At 34.3% G+C, this 19220-nt stretch overlaps 1 protein-coding gene across 2 annotated transcripts in view; it reads right to left on the bottom strand.

Moving 5' to 3' along the window:
• The window catches only part of LOC106873594 (low-density lipoprotein receptor-related protein 6), a 699058-nt gene that overhangs the window by 338296 nt on the left and 341542 nt on the right, over positions 1 to 19220 (bottom strand). For both annotated transcript variants that reach the window (XM_052965592.1, XM_052965587.1), the window contains exon 2: positions 16540 to 16616. In XM_052965592.1, the coding sequence (XP_052821552.1) occupies positions 16540 to 16616 (77 nt within the window). The remainder of the gene's footprint in view (positions 1 to 16539; positions 16617 to 19220) is intronic.

The following is a 19220-nucleotide window of genomic DNA, read 5'->3' as shown; positions in this document are numbered from 1 at the left end:
ATGAAGCATACATTCAAATAAAACACACACATATATATCTTCACATATAGAAAAGAATATGAATACATACACATAGAAAACAATATGAGTACAAACATACACACACAAAGTAGTATGTGAATATATATACACATATAGAAAATATGAGCATGTGCACACACACACACATAGAGTCTGTGAGATGACTATTAATATCGGTCTCAATCTGCCGTAACATGAAATTAAAATGATATAATCACCCCGACAATACCAAAAACGCCTCTACAATATCCATCCCACTACCACTACCACCATTACCACCACCTCCATTATTACTACCACTAAACCAAAACATAGACATGGGAGGAATGTCTGAGAGTATGCTAGCTTCTTTTGTTTTTTTAATAACATCAGTGTAGCCGAAAATAAAAGCACAGGGAACTAGCAGATACTTTGAACTGCAATTGAGCATATTAATTAAAATGTATATGCACCTGGTAATTTAGTGCATGTCACTGCATTTATTCTTAGTTATCGATTTTGCCATGGGCAGTGAATACATTATAGTTTGGTGAAAAAGATAACAAGATTTACTCTGATAAACACTATCAGTGACACTCAAACAACAGGCTATTTCCTCTACAACAACAATAGAACTATGCAACAACATGAATAGTAAACTTTACAGCATTCATCTGTATTATTTGGTCTGTTGAAAGATATCAAGATATTACATAAGCTTCACTTCCAATGAATATAAAGAACACCATATCAATATCAAAATGAAAGAAAAAAAAAACAATGAAAGGACATTGAAAGCAGTATCAGTATAGAAATATCACCTATTATTTTGGAGATTAAATTGCATAATAGTCTTTTATTGTCCAGCAAACATTTTAGCAGAGAAAACAATTATGATAATAACACAAATAAAACATTGGAAATGAAGGAAGTTAGTTTTAGATAAGGTTGAACTCATCATACAAAGATGGTATGAAATATGGTGAACTAATGTCAAAGGTGGAAGGTAATTCTCATAGCTTTTACACTCCATCACGGATAGGAGCAAAAGAGTAAGGTAGATTAAGTGCAGTTAATATGTAATATACAATTAACATCCAAGCCTGCATTCCAAAAGAGGGCCATTTGACTAATTAGTAAATACTATTAACAAAAGACTTAAGCCACAGATGTACTGTTTCTTCCTTTCTGCCTCTTCCATTTCATCCACAATGGTATCTGCTCCATAGAACTTAGCTAACTGCCTACTTGCTCTATTCAGTTTCACCTGACCTATCTAGTTATCCTCCTGTTGCCCTTATCCTTAAGTCACCTTTATTCTCCTGTCAATACCAAATTTTTCAGATCCTGCACTAAACATTTCAGCCACCTATTCCACTGTGAAACCCATTGGAATTCACCTTCTATCCACATTTTTTCATTCTGACTTCAAACTATAGATGTTCATACTTAACACCACTCACAAGGATCTCACTAGTTTGTAGAGGACTGTAAACTTTGAGGCTACAGCAACTCCTTTGATTAGATAACAACAACAATAGAAAAGGGGAAGAAAGTCCTTTAATCAAAGAAGGTTTTAATGTAAGATTTACTAAGAATGGTTGAGAGAAAGAGAAAGGAGGAGTACAGATATGGATATATAATTTAGATTTGCTGTGCAGAAAAGAAAACTTGAACTATTAGGGTGTTCACAAATTTTATGGGGAGGAAAAATCCAATAAAGTGTTTAGTACCTTACTTGAGTATAAATTACAGAAAAACCAGTAATAGCAAACATAACTTTTTATTAAATATACTCTGACAGCATGATTGTTTGCATATTGTCAGTAGAATGTCATTTGACTAGCAATGGAACATTAGATTTCAAGTCATATAATCATAAGTCATATAAATCATAAGTCATAAGATAGATCACAAGGTCACAAGACCACAGGTCATAAGGTAGATTACAGATTATAAGATGAATCTAGGTCATAACATAGTCACAGATCATAAAATCGACTAAGGTCACAAGATAGTTCACGTGTTATAAGACATCTTGTAATAAAACTCTTTTCCAGACAATAAGTGTTATAACATGTTTACAGTCAGTCTTTAATAAGAACTAAAATGAGGGATTATTTTTCTCTTCCTCTTTGGCATGCTCACACATGGGTGTATGTGAATATGTATATGAGTAAGTGGATAAGATATAGTAATAAGAAAGCAAGGTGTATTGAAAGTGTCAAAAGCTCCCCAGCAAATGAAACAAATTAGATGTAGGTGTGAACAAAACTAGAACATTAATCGAACTATTGAAGTAGTATTTTAGTTGGAATCTAGCCACTTAGAATGTGGAGCATTCAAAGTAATAAGTCTTAAGTATGAAATATTAACTAATGCCCAAAAGGTCAATCATACATGAAGAAGCTTTCACTGGTGTCTATATTTAGTGAAACGTCTTTGTTTCAATTTTTTTTTCTCTCCATTTTATCTTTTCCATAATATAAATTTGTTCAGAACTACAAGTGGGATTAAATCATCTTTAGACTTTAGCAGAAGCTGATTTACACATTGGCTAATAGAAATTAAATTGAAGTTACTTATGACGGATTTATTTCTTAACCTTTGGCATAAATATCTTTGTTTACTGAAGTATATTTAAAGCTGATCACAAACAATCACCTTTTATACAAGTGCTTTGCAGTGCCTGGCTAGTTCTTAAGTTTCATGTTACCTTGTTGATGAAACTAGGGTTGAGTTGGAAAAGATAAAAATATCTGAGGGACCTACTGAAAAGGGACTAATATATCAGTAGAGAATGGATAGTCTTAGCTGTACAGCCGTCTTGTGTTTTGTATTATAATTCCATTCACAGCAAGGATGTATTATAGGAATATAAATCAACCACACTTTTGACATTTCTTCTGTCAACTATTCCTTGTAAGTTAGGAAAACTGGTATCACTGCTGTTCACAGGAATACAGTGACGATTGGTGTTTTTGCTCTCATTCACTCTTAAATTGCAAATTGCGCTAGGAAGATTCATTCAAGATTCTCACCATAGTATTTTGCATGATGAAGCTTTGAGACACCAGTATCAGTCAAACAAATTGATTGGTCCTTTATTTTATCAATCCTGAAAGGATGACACAAAGTTGATCTTGGTAGGATTTCAGCTCAGGGAATAAATAACTATAACTAAATATTATTTGGCATGTTGCCTGATGCTCTAACAATTTTGCCAAAATATCACTATCTGCAGCTGATCGACAATAGTCAAGTAACCACTTATTCACCGTTCAACCGAAGTTTAATTTGAACTTGATAAAACATTCCCTAAGTCTCCTTGACTCATGATGATGTAGAAATGAATTAGTAGAGTAGCAATGGTATACAACTACCAACTTGTGTATGGGTTGCTAGGTCAAATTTAATGAAAGTATTTTGGTGTGTGTATCTGTGAAGTGCATGTAATTTTCTTTATCGTCTGAGTTATCAAATATAGGTAACGAATCATGTGATAATGTTAACTAAAGCAGACTGGCTTCTTATCCTGGAAGAGATTTGTCTCATTCATTTAGCGTTCTGAAGTAGTTGTTGTTATTGTTGTTGCAATTTAACCCCAGGTCAGCTTTGATCAAGTCATGAATACCATGATCTCTAGTAGCATATCTAGTGTCTCTTGGATTACATTATACAATGTATTCTGCTATTTTTAATATGAAAAGGTGTGATTTGAGAGCAATTTGGCTGCTGTTTTTAGAAGGTTTCCCTGTGGATGCATGGTGCTTTGAGCTTCTAGCCATGTGATCAGTAATGCAGTTTTAAACTTACAGTTTTGTCTGCAAGAAAAAAAAAGAAAGGGAGAGAGGGAGAGAGAGAAAGCAGGAGTACGGCATTAGGTGTAAGTGTGCTTATTTATGTTATGTGTATGTGTGTGTGTGTGTGTGTGTGTGTGTGTGTGTGTGCATGTCTATGTGAGATTAACATAATCAAGTTATAGCATTTCCATTTAGCAATTTACAACCATGAATCCCCAATAGACACAGTTTGGAAGAAATGATAAGTGATATGATCAAGAAGAACATGAGATAATGCTGGTTACTATTTATATTGAGGTTACTGGGATAAAACTAGAAGATGACCTCTTCACCTACTTCTATTACCCTTTTTATTTATGAACTAGTACAGGAGCATCTGTGTGGTTGCTGACCACTAGAAATAGCAGTCAAATCTCTCTCAGCTTACACTCTATCATCTCAGAAAAGGGCACATTGGATCATGTGGTCTTGGGTTCCCTACACGATGTGAAAAGATGGGATGGTTGTAGCTGGATTACGTTTGATCACAGATCTGCTTGATCAATGGGGACCTGAAGTCAATCGTCATAACAACAACACTTTCACTTATACCTCTTTTATTTTAGACTGCAACCATGCAAGGGGTACTGCCTTGAAGTATTTTAGTTGCATAATTCGATCCCAGCACTTATTATTATTTTTTTTTTTTAAGCCTGGTACCTATTCTATTGGTCTCTTTTGGTGAACTGTTAAGTTATGGAGATGTAATACCAACACCAGTAATCAAATGGTGGTGGGGACAAACACACTCATACATGCATGCATGCTCACACATACACACACTCCATGGGCTTCTTTCAGTTTCTGTCAAATAAATCCACTGATAAGGCTTTGGTTGGGCCGAGGCTATAGTAGAAGACACTTGTTCAAGATGCCATGCAGTGGGACTGAACCCGGGACCATGTAGTTGGTAAGCAAGCTACTTACCACACAACCATGCTAAAACTTTTCAAATATATAATATTCTTTACAACCTAGCCTAAAAATAAAATACTGATTTTTAACAGTCACCAGTCCTCAAACATCAAGAGAGAGAGAGCAAACCTTCCAATAAATGCTTTATTTTATCAATGGCAGAAAGGTTAAAGGCAAAGTTGACTTTGACGGAATTGAGAATCAGATTGCAAACCGATATAAAAAATTACTACAAAGCATTTTGTCTGTTGCTTTATTGATTCTGCTAATCCATCACCCAGTGTCTGAAAATATTGGTTTCAAATTTTGGCACAAGGCCAGCAAGTGCTCAGATGGTATTTATTTTACTGATCACAAAAGGATGAAAGGTAAAGTTGACTTCAGTAGAATCTGAACTCAGAATGTAAAGATGGACAAAATGCTGCTAAGGATTTTGCCAAGCATGCTAATGATTCTGCCAGCTTGCAGCCTTTAAGTGAAAATATATATAGATATACATAGATATAGGTATAGCCATGTGTCTAAAAAGGTTCGCTTTACAACAATTTAATTCTGGGATTGATCCCGCTGTTCTGATTTTTAAGTAGAGTTTAGTAACTTAACAAATGGACACTGTGTAGGAGTCCTTTGAAAATATGTGAGTGTGTGTGTGTATGCATGCATGTGTGTGATAGGAAGTTTTTTCCCCAACCACATGGTTCCAAGTTCAGTCCTACTGCATGACATCTTGGGCAAATGACTTCTACTATAAGCCTTGTGGGTGAATTTGGTAGATGGAAACTGAAAGAAGCCTATCTTATATATATGTATATGTGTGTATTACAATCTCCATGCCTTGCCATCTCATGATAGTTTTAAGCAAGTGTCATCATCATACAAGTAGTTTCTTTCATTTTCAGGCTTCTGTAAGATCATGTCTTGTCATGGGGGAAATACTATCTAACTAGGAAACAGGTGATGGTTAGCAACAAGAAAGGCATCTGGCCATAGAAAATCTACCTCAACAAATTCCATCTGACCCATGCTAGCACACAAAAGTGGATGTTAAAACGATGATGATAACATGTATATGTATGCATGCATGTATAGTATATATGCAAGTAGTGTGTGTGTGTGCTGTTGTTTAGTAACAACCTCCACTCAACTGTTATTGAACAAACCATGCTATTCCTCTCAATTTTTTTTTATATAGTGGGGAGTGATTTAAGGAAGATTTGGCTGTCATTTATCACTGGTTGGTCAACTTCTGTTCTTTTACATTCTACAAACAGAAATCAATAAAATGGTTGATATGGCCAACTAAATTCCTGAAAGTAATGCTTCAGCATGGCTGCAATCCAATGAGTAAAACCAGTGAAAAGAATCAAAGAATAAAAGACTCAGTCAAGCAGTGAAATGTTATATTAATCTTGTTTAGTGAGGCGTGAAACAGAAATGAAAGTATTTTATACCACAATATAAGCTATACTGGAATATCTAATATGGTTTAGCACAACTATAGAATGACAAGCTTGTCACTGCTTGCCTCTCCATAGTTAAGGTTGTTTGAAGTGTAACAGTGTATTCAGTGTTATACTTTAAAGAAGATTATCTCTGGAAAGTTATGTTCCAAAGTGACGAATTTAGAAAAACATGCTTGTTTCACTTTATTAATCCTATTTGTGTATAAGAAAATGATGAATAACATATTGTCAATGACGCTCAAACATTAATGTAGATCAGTCTGGAGCCCCTATCTTGCTTGGCATATCAGTCTCCTGGAAACTTCAAAGACATGCAACAAGACAAATACCTGCTATTAGGCATCTACCAAACACTGAATGTCTTACTTCCCAGGGCATGGATACATTAAAGCTTTGATATCTGGCAACTGACTAGGTAGACACCCACAAGATTATCCACCATTTAAAGTGGCGAGCTGGCAGAAACGTTAGCATACCGGGTGAAATGCTTAGCAGTATTTCATCTGCCGCTACGTTCTGAGTTCAAATTCCGCTGAGGTCGACTTTGCCCTTCATCCTTTCGGGGTCGATAAATTAAGTACCAGTTACACACTTGGGTCGATGTAATCAACTTAATCCCTTTGTCTGTCCTTGTTTGTCCCCTCTATGTTTAGCCCCTTGTGGGCAATAAAGAAATAAGATTATCCACCATCTTTCCAACAACAACCTTGGGCACCTCTTTGAATTCCATGTGTCTAACACATGTGGACATGCTTACAAAATCAAAAAGGCAACACAATACCCATGACTTTCAGAAATATTTTTTCATGTTCAGAATTGCTGAAGCATGGAATAAACTACCTGCATCAGTTGTTGGCTGTAGAAACACTACATCTTTCAAAACTTCCATGTTTCCTGAAATGCCCTCCACCCTCATTTCTTCTTCCTTTATTTTTTAAAGACATTTTCGCTGTTCGTTTCATGCAGCTTTGATTATTTTTTCTGATGAGTTGTAGTAGACCTGAGCGCTGTATACAATAAGTTCATTATTATATTATTTGAGAATTGCTAATATAAGAAGCACCTGGTTGTTCACCTAGTAAGTGTTAGCTTCACATCCTGGAAAAATATGATTGACTGTGACAATACAAGAAGATTTAATTAAGTCAACAGTAAGTGATTAATGACTGAGGTTTAATTAGGTCAACAATAAAATGAATTTAACAGCATGAGTGGGTTTATTTATGTCAACTCTAATAATGATTGATAATGACAGTATAAGGTTTAATTGGATCAGCAATAACAGTAATTGTAACTACATGAGAAGGGTTAATTAGGTCAACAATATTGTGACAGGATAAGAAAATTTAATTAGGTCAGTAATAGTACTGACTGACTGTGACAGTATAAGAAGGTGTAATTAAGTTAAGCAATGATTAGTGATTGCGGTAGTTTAAGAAGATTTAATAGGTCAGAATAACAGATATTCCAGGAAAGATCGATGTAAATCAGAGAAACCAATTTAGAATTTGTAGCATCAAACCATCATCAATTTAGTGTGTACTTTCTACTTTTCCATTCTTGAGACAGACGAGAAAACTTTGGGACAGAGTTTCTATGGTTGGATACCCTTCCTGGAACAAAACCCTGTCTATTTCCAAGTGAGGTGATAATCTCCCAGTCTATCAAACAACAAACAGCCTAGACATAGTTAAGCCAGAAACTGTAAACAAATGACACTGCATGAATGAACCTTACAAAGCTTGTGTCAAGATTTGTAAAAAATCCCATATATGCCTTCTACAGCAGATTAAAAGTAAAGACACTGCTTGCATAAACAGTGAAACCTTTGTTTACAACCAATGAATACTCATGAAGATCTTGGAAAAAAAGGATTCATTTGATAGTCATATAAGTCCTATATATAGCGACAGCTGTTCAATGTAGCTCCACAAGTCAGAGATCCTGGACACTAAATGTTCTGCATGGAGAATGGTTTCATCATTTTGCTTTTCTTTTTGTCTGTAATCTCTGGTATGAAAACCCTCTTGAGTAAGCAATTAAGTGATCATTGTAACTCAAAGACTCCCTGAAAATGTATGTGTACCCCTGTGCATATGTGTGTGTGTGTGTGTGTGTTGATATACATATGTATGTGTCTGAATATGTATGTGTTTGTGTTTGCATATGTATGTATCTGTATTCATTCAGTTCTCTGGCTTCGTTCAGTTTCTGTCCATCAAATCCACTTATAAGGCTAAATTTATCTTACTGTCATTATGTAGCCCTAAGAGGGCCAGTTCTGATCCACCTAAATGCTTTGAAAGCTGCTGTAACAATGACCATCCCATGTTTTTCCTGAGATAGTGTATCTAAGTCAATGTTATGCAATGCATCCTTCTTTTGCTAAAGCTGCCAGGAATGGTATAGCTAATTTAAAAGACTCCATTTCTTGATTGAAGGAGAGAGATTGAGAATGTGTGTGTATAACAGAGAGAGGGGAATGTGTGAGTAATTAAGAGAGAGGTGGAGGTATCAAGCCATTCAAGCTGTGTATTTGCACCAGTAATGAACTTTCTACAGATAACTCTTGACTTCCATAGTCAGTGGAGTTAAAGTCTCACTTTAAGAGAGTATTTTCAAGCGAAGTAATATGAAAGAGTAAATCTAACATTAGGTTCCAAACAAAGCAGAGGTAAAGTATTTTGGAAATTATACCAGTAACAAAGATGTTAAAATCAATAACAGAACTGCTGTTATGACCCTTGACAACCTTGATTCACTGTATCATTATTATCATAGAGATTGAATTTGCCTTTCATCTTTCAGGAGTTGATAAGTATTGGGCTTAATCTAATTGACTACACCATTCCATAATTCTGACTGGCTATGCTACTCTCCTAAAATTTATGGCTTTAAGCATAGAAAGGTGAAAAATAGAGTCAGTAGATTACCAGTCAAAATAAATGCCATGTGGTATTTTGTTATATCTTTTTATTCTAAGTTCAAGTCTTACCATTTATTCTGCCATGAAATCAAATAAAATTAATATCGGTTGTCTTGATGTATATATTCCCCTCTGGATTGGTTGCCAGTCCATCACTGGATTACTCTTTTGCCAGCTGAGTGGACTGGGGCAATGAGAAATGAAGTGCTTTGCTCAAGAACACAACACATTGCCTGGTCCAGGAATTGAAACCACAATCTTATGATCATGAGTTCAACCACTAAGACACACACCTCCAACTTATAAAATGCAGTGTACACATATTTAGTGTCTGTAGCTATTTCAGTATCATGGTTCCATGAAAGAATTCAGGAATTTGGTCACCTTATTCTTCAGTAGAATCTTTTGTAGCTGGTAATACAAAAGACAAGATGGATGTCACTATCTTGTCTGTTGTACATTTTATTGAAAAATACTGTTTCTGAATTACAAGATACTAGCAATGTTACTAAAGTAGCTATAGATTGTCCATCCAGCCGTATGTATGTATGTATGTATGTATGTATGTATGTATGTATGTATGTATGTATGTATGTATGTATGCACGTATGTAGTCATTATTTAGTTTATTTCAAGATTTCTAACCAACAGAGAAAGAATCAGTTTCTAGCCTAGAACCAAGGCTCCTTCATTGGAATTTCAACATCAACAACAGGGTATTTTTGTTTGTTTGTTTGTATGTAAGTATATGTATGTATGTATTCTCATGCATATAGTTGCATATCTAGACATCCTCATATATATTTAAATGATAATCTCTCATCTAGGTCATCCCATAGGATGCTCCTTTTCAGGGGTTTTAGTTGTGCATACTATAGGTGTCACAGGGCACTGCTCCATGTAGTCCCGCAGTTTCCATCTAACTAGGAATATTAGGGTCTCATCCATTGTCTTGTATTTAAGATCCTCTGCATGACATCCTGCTAGTTCAAAGCCAGGAATCTGATCTGTTAGGTCCTGCCGACAACTAAATCCACGCCCTGCTGCCGCCGCTTTGATTTATTGTCATTAACGTTTTATCTGTCTCCTACCCTTTGACCTGTCTGGCCTGGTAAGACCTGCCTGAAGATTTCTCTCCCTCCAGCATAGCTCTCCGGATCAATGGAGCACACAGACACTTCTGTGATAAGGTACTTGTTGGATTGGTGGTTGACTACACAGTAGTTCTTCTGCCCTTTGACGGGTCTTATTTTTTGTCCTGCAGGGTGTCCAACAATCACCCTCTGCACCAAGCAAGCTTGATGGGGTTACCAGTTTAGTCGCCGACAAGCGACCATGCGATAGGTTGTACTAGGTTACATGTTAACAGTAGCGCTCTAGAGTGACCTGACAATAAATGATAAACTTCTGGAAAGTTTTACAGATTTTTATAGTTCCAGTGATGAATTGGATCTGTAGTCTTTGAATTAGCTTTCTCCTTTCTGGTTTTGAGAAGCTTAATTTCTCAAGATTGGTATTTAGGCAGTGTGTTACATATCTCAAGGCCCCAATAATTACCTGAACTTTTAATCTGGATAGAGTAACTGCAGATTTCTCAATTGTTCATCATAAGTGCTTTCTTTTTCACTGATCTTCAGCTTTATGTTAACATCCGCTGGGCAGCTAATTTCCACAACTGTGCACAGTTTCTCTTCTTTATCCCAAATCATTATACCAGATCTGTTGTGCTTACATTTTATTGGGGTCTTCACTGGTACATTCCACCAGTATTCCTTTTTATTATGAGTGGCTATAGCTTCTACCATATTGTGGTTATTCTTATTTCTTTGTCCTTGGGATTATCCTAGCTACAATATCATGTGTCATCGGTAGATAAGACCATGAGAACATTTTCGGACAACTGCTGACGATGTGGTTGATATCTTCAGTGTGCGTTAGTTGTCACATTTTACAGCTTTTCCTGCATCTCTATCCCTTTTGTGCATCAGTTACTTGGTTGATATTTCCTGTTCATGAATTGCAAACACATATCCTTCAAAGTGGGACGTAGTAATCCGGCTATTGGTCCATGATAAACTACTTTGGTGATCAATGTTACTATCATTATGGAGATGTATGTATGTATGTATGTACACATCATCTGTAGCACAATTTTATATTCATTTACCATGCTAATATGGGTCACAATACTTCAAATCAGTTCTTATTTGGAGTTACTGTTGTCCTTGAGGTGAAAGATGCTTCTCTCATATATTACACACACACACACACACACACACACACACACACATGCACACACACACACATGCATGCACACACACACACACACATGCACACACACACACACACGCATGCACACACACACACCACACAAACATACATGCACACTCTCATTTTTAAACAATGAATTTCTGTACACTTTTGAGACACATGATATTGTGGCCAATTGAAGTCTATGAAATTGAATTTAGAGCTTAGTAGTTGGAAAAGAAAATTCTTAACCACAGACTTTTCATAAAATGCATCCACTAAGACCCATAAAGTTGACAAAGGTTTTGAGGAAAGACAGATGTGAGAACTTCCCATTTCCCTAATTCTATAACTCTTTCCGTGTAAGAAATCAATATCACATCTCAGTGAAAAAGAAGATAAAATATTAATTTCTAACAAAGAGAAGTACAAGGCCCAACATTTAGAAAGAGCAAACACTTAATTAAGTCAATTCTAGGTTTATTTAATTATTTAAGTATTTTATATAACATCTGGCGAACAATGGTGCCATTGGTTGCAGTTTTCTGATAGGCTTAATCATTGGTTCACAAAACTTCTGGTGGTGAAAATGACAAGAAAGATTCTGTAACTCAATATTGAATGGACTTTGTTTGGCGAGCACTGGTATTTTAGTTTTCTTGCCATTGTATACATCTTTCATTGACGTACTTCAGTGAAAGATAAACACACACACATGAAGGGCTTCCACATAGTTTCCCTCATAGGTATTAATAAACCCAAGGTTGTGATAGAAGACACCACAAAAGTGCCATGCAGGAGGATCAAACTCAAAATCACATAATTGTTAAGTGAACTTTTTAACCATACATCCATGCCTATACTTATGGTACTAAACTTATTTTATCAACCTCAACATGACTGGAACTCAAAACATAAAGAGTATAACTAAATCTAGCAAGGCATTTTATTTGACTCTCAGCCAATTCTGTCTCACTGTTACCTTGTATCATTACATTATAGATAAGCAGAGTCAATACTGGAAATATGTATTTTTATGTTAATGTTAATAGTGGAGACATCAACAAAATAATAACATAAATAATTGAATTGCTGATACAAGCATAGTGAATGGCCAAAAGTTTATTTCGCAACTGTAAATCTCAGGTTCAATCCACTACATGGCATCTTAAGCAAGTACCTTTGACTATAGCCTCAGGTCAGTCCAAATCTTGCAAATGACATTAGACAGACAGAGAATGTGTAGTAATTCAAAAGGCTAGCCTCATTATATGTATCACACTAATTCAGCCTGTTAATGATATGACTATGGAATACTCAGCCACGAACACATTCATGAGGAGATAGTTGATTCGTCAACTGAATTCTCATTACTGAAACTAATGGGAGGTCTATCAATAATTGCATGAAGCAGCTTCTATAATGACAGAAGTAATGTCACATTTCACTAAAACACTAAAGCAGGTCCCTCTGGCACAACGTGACCAATTGAAGAATCGTAACTGAACATTCACCAGCAATTTGTCATGTTCTGATTTGGTGGTCAATTTATGATAAATCACATAATTACCAAAGTCCTGAAAGCAATTTATAGCAGACTTCTATAAGCAACTACTCAAGGAATAGTTTAAATGCTTATTGTAGAACCTATGTAGTAATAGTGGAACGGCAATTAGAGAACTACAGACCAAACATATAAAAGACAATGGCAATATATACAAAATTGTGCGTGCATGTTAAAACGATCAAAATTGACGAAGTTGACTGTTCTGGATGAAGTTAACTTTGAAAGAATAGTATGAAAGGACTTAGGTTAACAATAAATAATTAGAAAGCCTTAGAAAATTTCTTCAATTAAAAGCAATAATGCTGGGTTCTAATTAGAAGTCAAGAGTCAAGTTGAGTAGAATTTCCATGTGTTCAGATTAATTGGATAGCTCAAAGATAGCATTGGGATCAAAAGAATGTTAAATTCTTAATCTCTTTTAATACTCCATAACAAATGCATAAACAAAGAGATTTGAAAGGGATATAATACCACATTTATTCAGTATTCTCAGGCATTTGCAGTAAATTCACATCTTTGGTTGGAAATATATTTTTCCTAATCAAACCTTCATTCCCAAATTCAGTCTTTGAAATGTTCTGGTGTTTTATAATTAATGGAATACAATGGAAAGATTTAGTCCAGAGTTCATGATAGTTTGCATGCTGACACGACTCTGTCTATATTTAATCTCTGTTCTATCAACAACTTGTTGTCATGCAACACTTGCCCCGTCTGAGATTAAGTATTGCACTACACCTTTGCATGCGCTAAAGAGGGAGCTTTAATGTGGTCAATCATTTTGCTAGAAATAGTAACTAAATCTCCTTCAACTTACACTCTACCATCTTAAAATGAGAAAACATATATGCAGTTTAATGGAACCCTGGGTGGATTATACCTTCAACAAAGATGACATGATTATAGCTTTAACACTTTTGATCATAGCTGTGCTCAAAAAGAGCTGCCCTGGGGTTAAATAACAACAACAACAACAATCATACAACATTACATATTCCCAGCCATAATACTATTACATAGTCCCATAGTATAAGACTACATTACACAACACTCTTCTACGCTATTCTGTCTATCACTACAATTAGACTACTTCACAACATGACCACACATTCTCCCCAACCCTGACACTACTCTACATAAACATCATCGTAACATTACACCACACAAGACTGTCTCATAACTACATTGCCTTAGAAAACTACATTGTTCCAACACTGAACATCAACATAGGGCACTTCCCCTACCATAACCACTCTATCATCTCGCATTATGCCTCAGTGAGTCACAGGAGACTGCAAGGAGTCATTCAGAACTCCTTCATATCAAACCCTGCCATCTTAAACAAGAAAGAGTACATTGGATACTCTAGTCCTAGCTATACTATATCTGGAAATAAAATGGGATGACAATAATTGAAATGCCCTAGCTCAGATTAAACATAGCTGACTTGGGGTTAAGCAACAATAAAAAACATGGTTTGCACCACAACACTAGACTAGACCACTTAGCACTGTTTGACCATCATACTGCCTCACAACTCTACATTAATTTCCAATCACATCACAACATTATGTTCCTACCACAACACCATACTGTGTCTGCAGTTCCCACCACAACACCATATTGTGCAGTACTATAACACTGCATTGTATCACCTACCTCCCACAACACTATACAGTCCCCACCATCACAAAACTACATTATGTCCCCCCACCACAACACTACACCATTTCTACCATCACAAAATTGCACTATGACCATCACCATAATATTACATTATGTCCTCACCACCTTACACTACATTATATCTCCACCAGCACAATAACACAGTTTCCTCATTACGACACTACAATATGTCTCAATTATCCCAACACTGTTTCCACCATCACAAAACTACATTATGTCCCGCTACCATAACAATCATCATCATAAAAATGACTACAATAAATGACACATGGAACATATTTTCCTCTCAAGACTCCTCTACAGAGAATTCTTATTCTATCTATCATTATAAATTGAAAAATCTGTCATAAGATCAATTCTGGACATGTACTCATTAACAATTACTCTTAAAGAGACTCTCCACTGACCGTTCTCTTCTCTAACATTTTCAGTCCCTTATAAGAAGACTTCAATAATTTCTTTTGACAGAAAGCTCTGTGTTTGAATATTCCTTTGTATTCTCTTTAAATGTGAAACACAGAATCCACTATTCAAATTTCATAACATCTCTTCAAACATCATTTTGTGCAGTAGAATAGTGCTTTATTGATTTAATTTCAAATGCTTCACACCATTACTTATTTCAATCAATTCTGTATTAATGTCGCCAAATTGCTCTCTTGATCCTTACTGCCAGTTAAATTTATACCTACTCAATTTTCTCACTCCTAAAGTCTAGTCTTCATGCTGTGAAGTAGTCTGGGACTAATTATAAACAAGTATACTGTTTAAATATTGATCGAATGTCACGGGAGATGATTGTGGCTTCATTACAAATTCATACTGATTTTATTTCTCATAGAATTTCATTCCAATTGGTTTTGTTTTATATTTCCCTGTTTAGATCTCTTCCATTTTCACTGAGCCTCAGTATTTTTTCCTTCTAAAATTCTCATTTTTCACTGAACCTCAACATTTTTACCTCATCAAAATTTCAGTTAAAGTTGATTTATGTGTCTTTTTTTTTTTAATAGAATGATTAGTAATCCTCATTTACAATATATCTAAACACATTTAAAGAATATAAAATTTCCTCATTTGTTTCATTTTAATTTTCTCCTGGTTACCAAGAGATTCTTTCCAATAATTAATTTGAAGAAACAATCTTAGTTTTGCCATTAGCCTTGCTTATAACTTCAATGTTTGTCACTGGAGATTTCATCTAAGAAACATTAAATCATTAATTCACACTACCCTTCTCATCACTTCACCCATCCTACTTATAATTTATTATTTGCTGTTTATCAGGTAAAAACTAAGCACTTCTTTAATATTTTTCTTTATTAATGAGGTTGTATTTCGAAGTAAAACAGGAATTGAAGAAGGGAATAATTGGAGAAAATATATTGAATATAAAGGTTGAATTAATGACGGTTTCTTATGGAAATTAAACTCTACTTGTCATGATATCTAAACTATTAACTGTACTGGAAAGCATAGTGATTTAAACAAATTATCATTATATCTGCGTACTAAGGTACCAAAACTTAGAGGTAGGACTATCTTCAAAATGGAGATAGATTAAGACAATTATATTATGTTCAGATAAAAATCAATAAAACAGAATTTTCTGGAACTCCAATTCTTGTATATTACTGGTATGGTTAGTTAACTGAAAGGAACTGAATTCTTTTGAAATACAATAGACCATTGATAGATGTTTAAGCTAGAGAAGATTGCCTTTTATTGAAATAATTACCAGAATCAGTTTCAAGTGACTATTATTGACAATAATATTGTTTAGTTCAAACTTGAACAACTTAACAACCAAAGAAATTCAATAAAAACTTCACAACTTCAAAATATTTCTTTTGTGTTTAGAGGAAAAAATAATAAAATCTAAATTTTTACCTGGGAGAAAATGCTCTCTTTTTTGTGCCCTTTTCTTATTTTCAGAATATTGGTGCCATTGCTGATATAAACAGTAGCTGAAAAGAAAGGAAATTACAGTCTAGTCAATAATATAATTAAATTAATGAAATTAAGTTAGTCTATTTTCAAAGTTCAACACTAGTTGTAAATCACAAATATACAGTAGTTGCTGCTAATTAAATTTCTTCTATCAATGCTTATCATATACACAAGAAAGATTAGTAATGAGCACAATTAGCTACTAATAGGTGATAAATGGTTGGTTTTACTCTAATTTTAGAATAGTATTTCTGTATATGTCGCTATTAATAGTAGCGACACCATCAACCTATTACATGGCCATAGTACAAATTAATGGTTATGATTTAATTGAAGTGATGCGATTCTTTTTGATGACAATTCCTGTATTGTTGCCTACTGTAGTCTCAACTTGACTATTATTACAGGTTAGTTTTAGTGATATATATATACATATAATACTATGTTTGAATGTGTCTCATTAGAGTTTAATTATAAAAGTTATAATTATCAGTATGAGTGCCTAAGGGTTGATTATGATTTTATTACATATTCTCAGGTAGGAAATGGAGTGAGACAGTGCTGCTTCACTGAGATAACCAGAGATTCATGTGTTCTCAGCTGGTATATGATGTTCAAACTAAATTATATAAAACTAGAATTTTCTTTTCCTGACCAAATATAAATTTGGCACAAGGCAAAATAAAGTTAGGGTGTGAAGTATAAATGACTATACTCCAGTATATCACTGGTATTCATTCATTCTTGAAGAATGAGACAAAAAGTCAACTCCAATAGGATTCATTTTAACACAGAATATAAGTGGGTGTAGTTAAATACCAGAAGTCATTTTGTGTATCATACTACTGGTACTCCCAGTAAACTGCTTTGGTATTTTCAGAAGATATAAAAATAATAGTTGTCATTGGTAAACTGTGCAACTAATGTTAAAAGAATTAACATAAAATTAACAAGGAGGCCCATGTGTACGAGAATGTTCAAATGGGAATATTAGGATTATAAGAGGAGACATATTCATTTATATCTATATAGATTTAGTAACAAAGAAATTTCATAGTGGAATCTGTGTTGGACAAACTAAGAAATTTGACTATAATGGAGCATTTAATCAATAAACACAAGTGGATCATTTAAAGTTGGCCATTGCGAGAGAATATCACTGAAAACTGGAGAAAATTATCTTGGCTAGTATTTATTATAGTTGTAGTGTAATTTCTACTGATTTTATTACTGTTTGGTTGAGTTTGCTAACAATAAGCATAGTAGCATCAATAGTAATAAAATTTAGAAGACTACAATTCTGGTTGTTTGAAATATTGTTGGTAGAGTTAGCTTTTGCAGTATGGCTTTTGAAACAGGAAAGAATCAATAGAATATATATTGTTAGAAAGCTAACCCAAGATTTTTTTCCATTTTATAGAAAACTATAAAATAAATGGATAATAAAATATTTGAATCTAAATAAAAAATTAATTAATGGATTGCTAAATATGACAAAATGAATAAAAGGAAAAAAAATGAAGGAGGAGGAGGAGGAGGAGGAGGAAATACTGCAGAGAGGAAAAGATCAAGGAATTGTCTGTCAATGATATTTTGACTGAAAAATTGATTTTCTATGGCCTATGTCTATCTGCTGAGAAAATGATATTACAATAGAAATTTATTTAACACCTAGGGTTTCAAGTGAAGTAAGTTCTGATAATAATTTTCAATTTATTTCAGACTAAAATACAATAGATGGTACATGAATAGCAGCTATCTAAGTCAGAAAAATAATAGTTTTGATTGTATTTTCATTATCCTTGCCATACACTCACACATGTGTGTGTGTATAAGTATATGTATATATATATGTACATGTTAGTACGCATATATATATATATATATATTTACATACATACACACATATATGGAGACATACACATATCTATATCTATATATGTGCATATATGTGCGTGCATGCATGTGTGTGTATTGTCAGTTAGTTATGCAACTAGCAGTATATTGAAGATATAAAAAATATGAATGCATGTAGATGTACACATTATACATACCTACACATACATATATCTTCATAGATAATCTACATATAACTTTACGGACAGACAGTTGTTCTTTAGTCTTGGCTTATCTACATAAAAACTCTGATAAGAAAATGTGAATATATATGTATATATTACTGTATATCTGTATTTATCAATGTGTATGTATGTGTGTATGCATACATATATATATATTGCATGGGTGCATAGAAATACCCAAGGCTGTACTAAAATCATCTGGTGAAGAGAAAATCCAAAATCAAATCCCATCTGATGTGGCATCCTACTGGGAAAATTTAGAAGAAGGCCCTCTGACATATAGAACTTTTGCTCGAAATAATTTCTGGTCATCTTGCTTTTGCTTGTCACTGGATATTAATCTATGTGAAATTAGAAAGTGATGTATTTGTCAGACAGGTGTATGTCATTGAAAGTCAATGACATATAGATGCCTCATAAGGAATGGCTATATATATATAGATGCCTCATAAGGAATGGCTATATATATACATATAGATGCCTCATAAGGAATGGCTATAGCCTCACAAGATAAAGTAATACACACACACACATGTATAT

The sequence above is a fragment of the Octopus bimaculoides genome, chromosome 1, assembly GCF_001194135.2.
Source record: "Octopus bimaculoides isolate UCB-OBI-ISO-001 chromosome 1, ASM119413v2, whole genome shotgun sequence".
NCBI lineage: Eukaryota > Metazoa > Mollusca > Cephalopoda > Octopoda > Octopodidae > Octopus > Octopus bimaculoides.
This window is presented reverse-complemented; position numbering and strand designations above follow the sequence as displayed.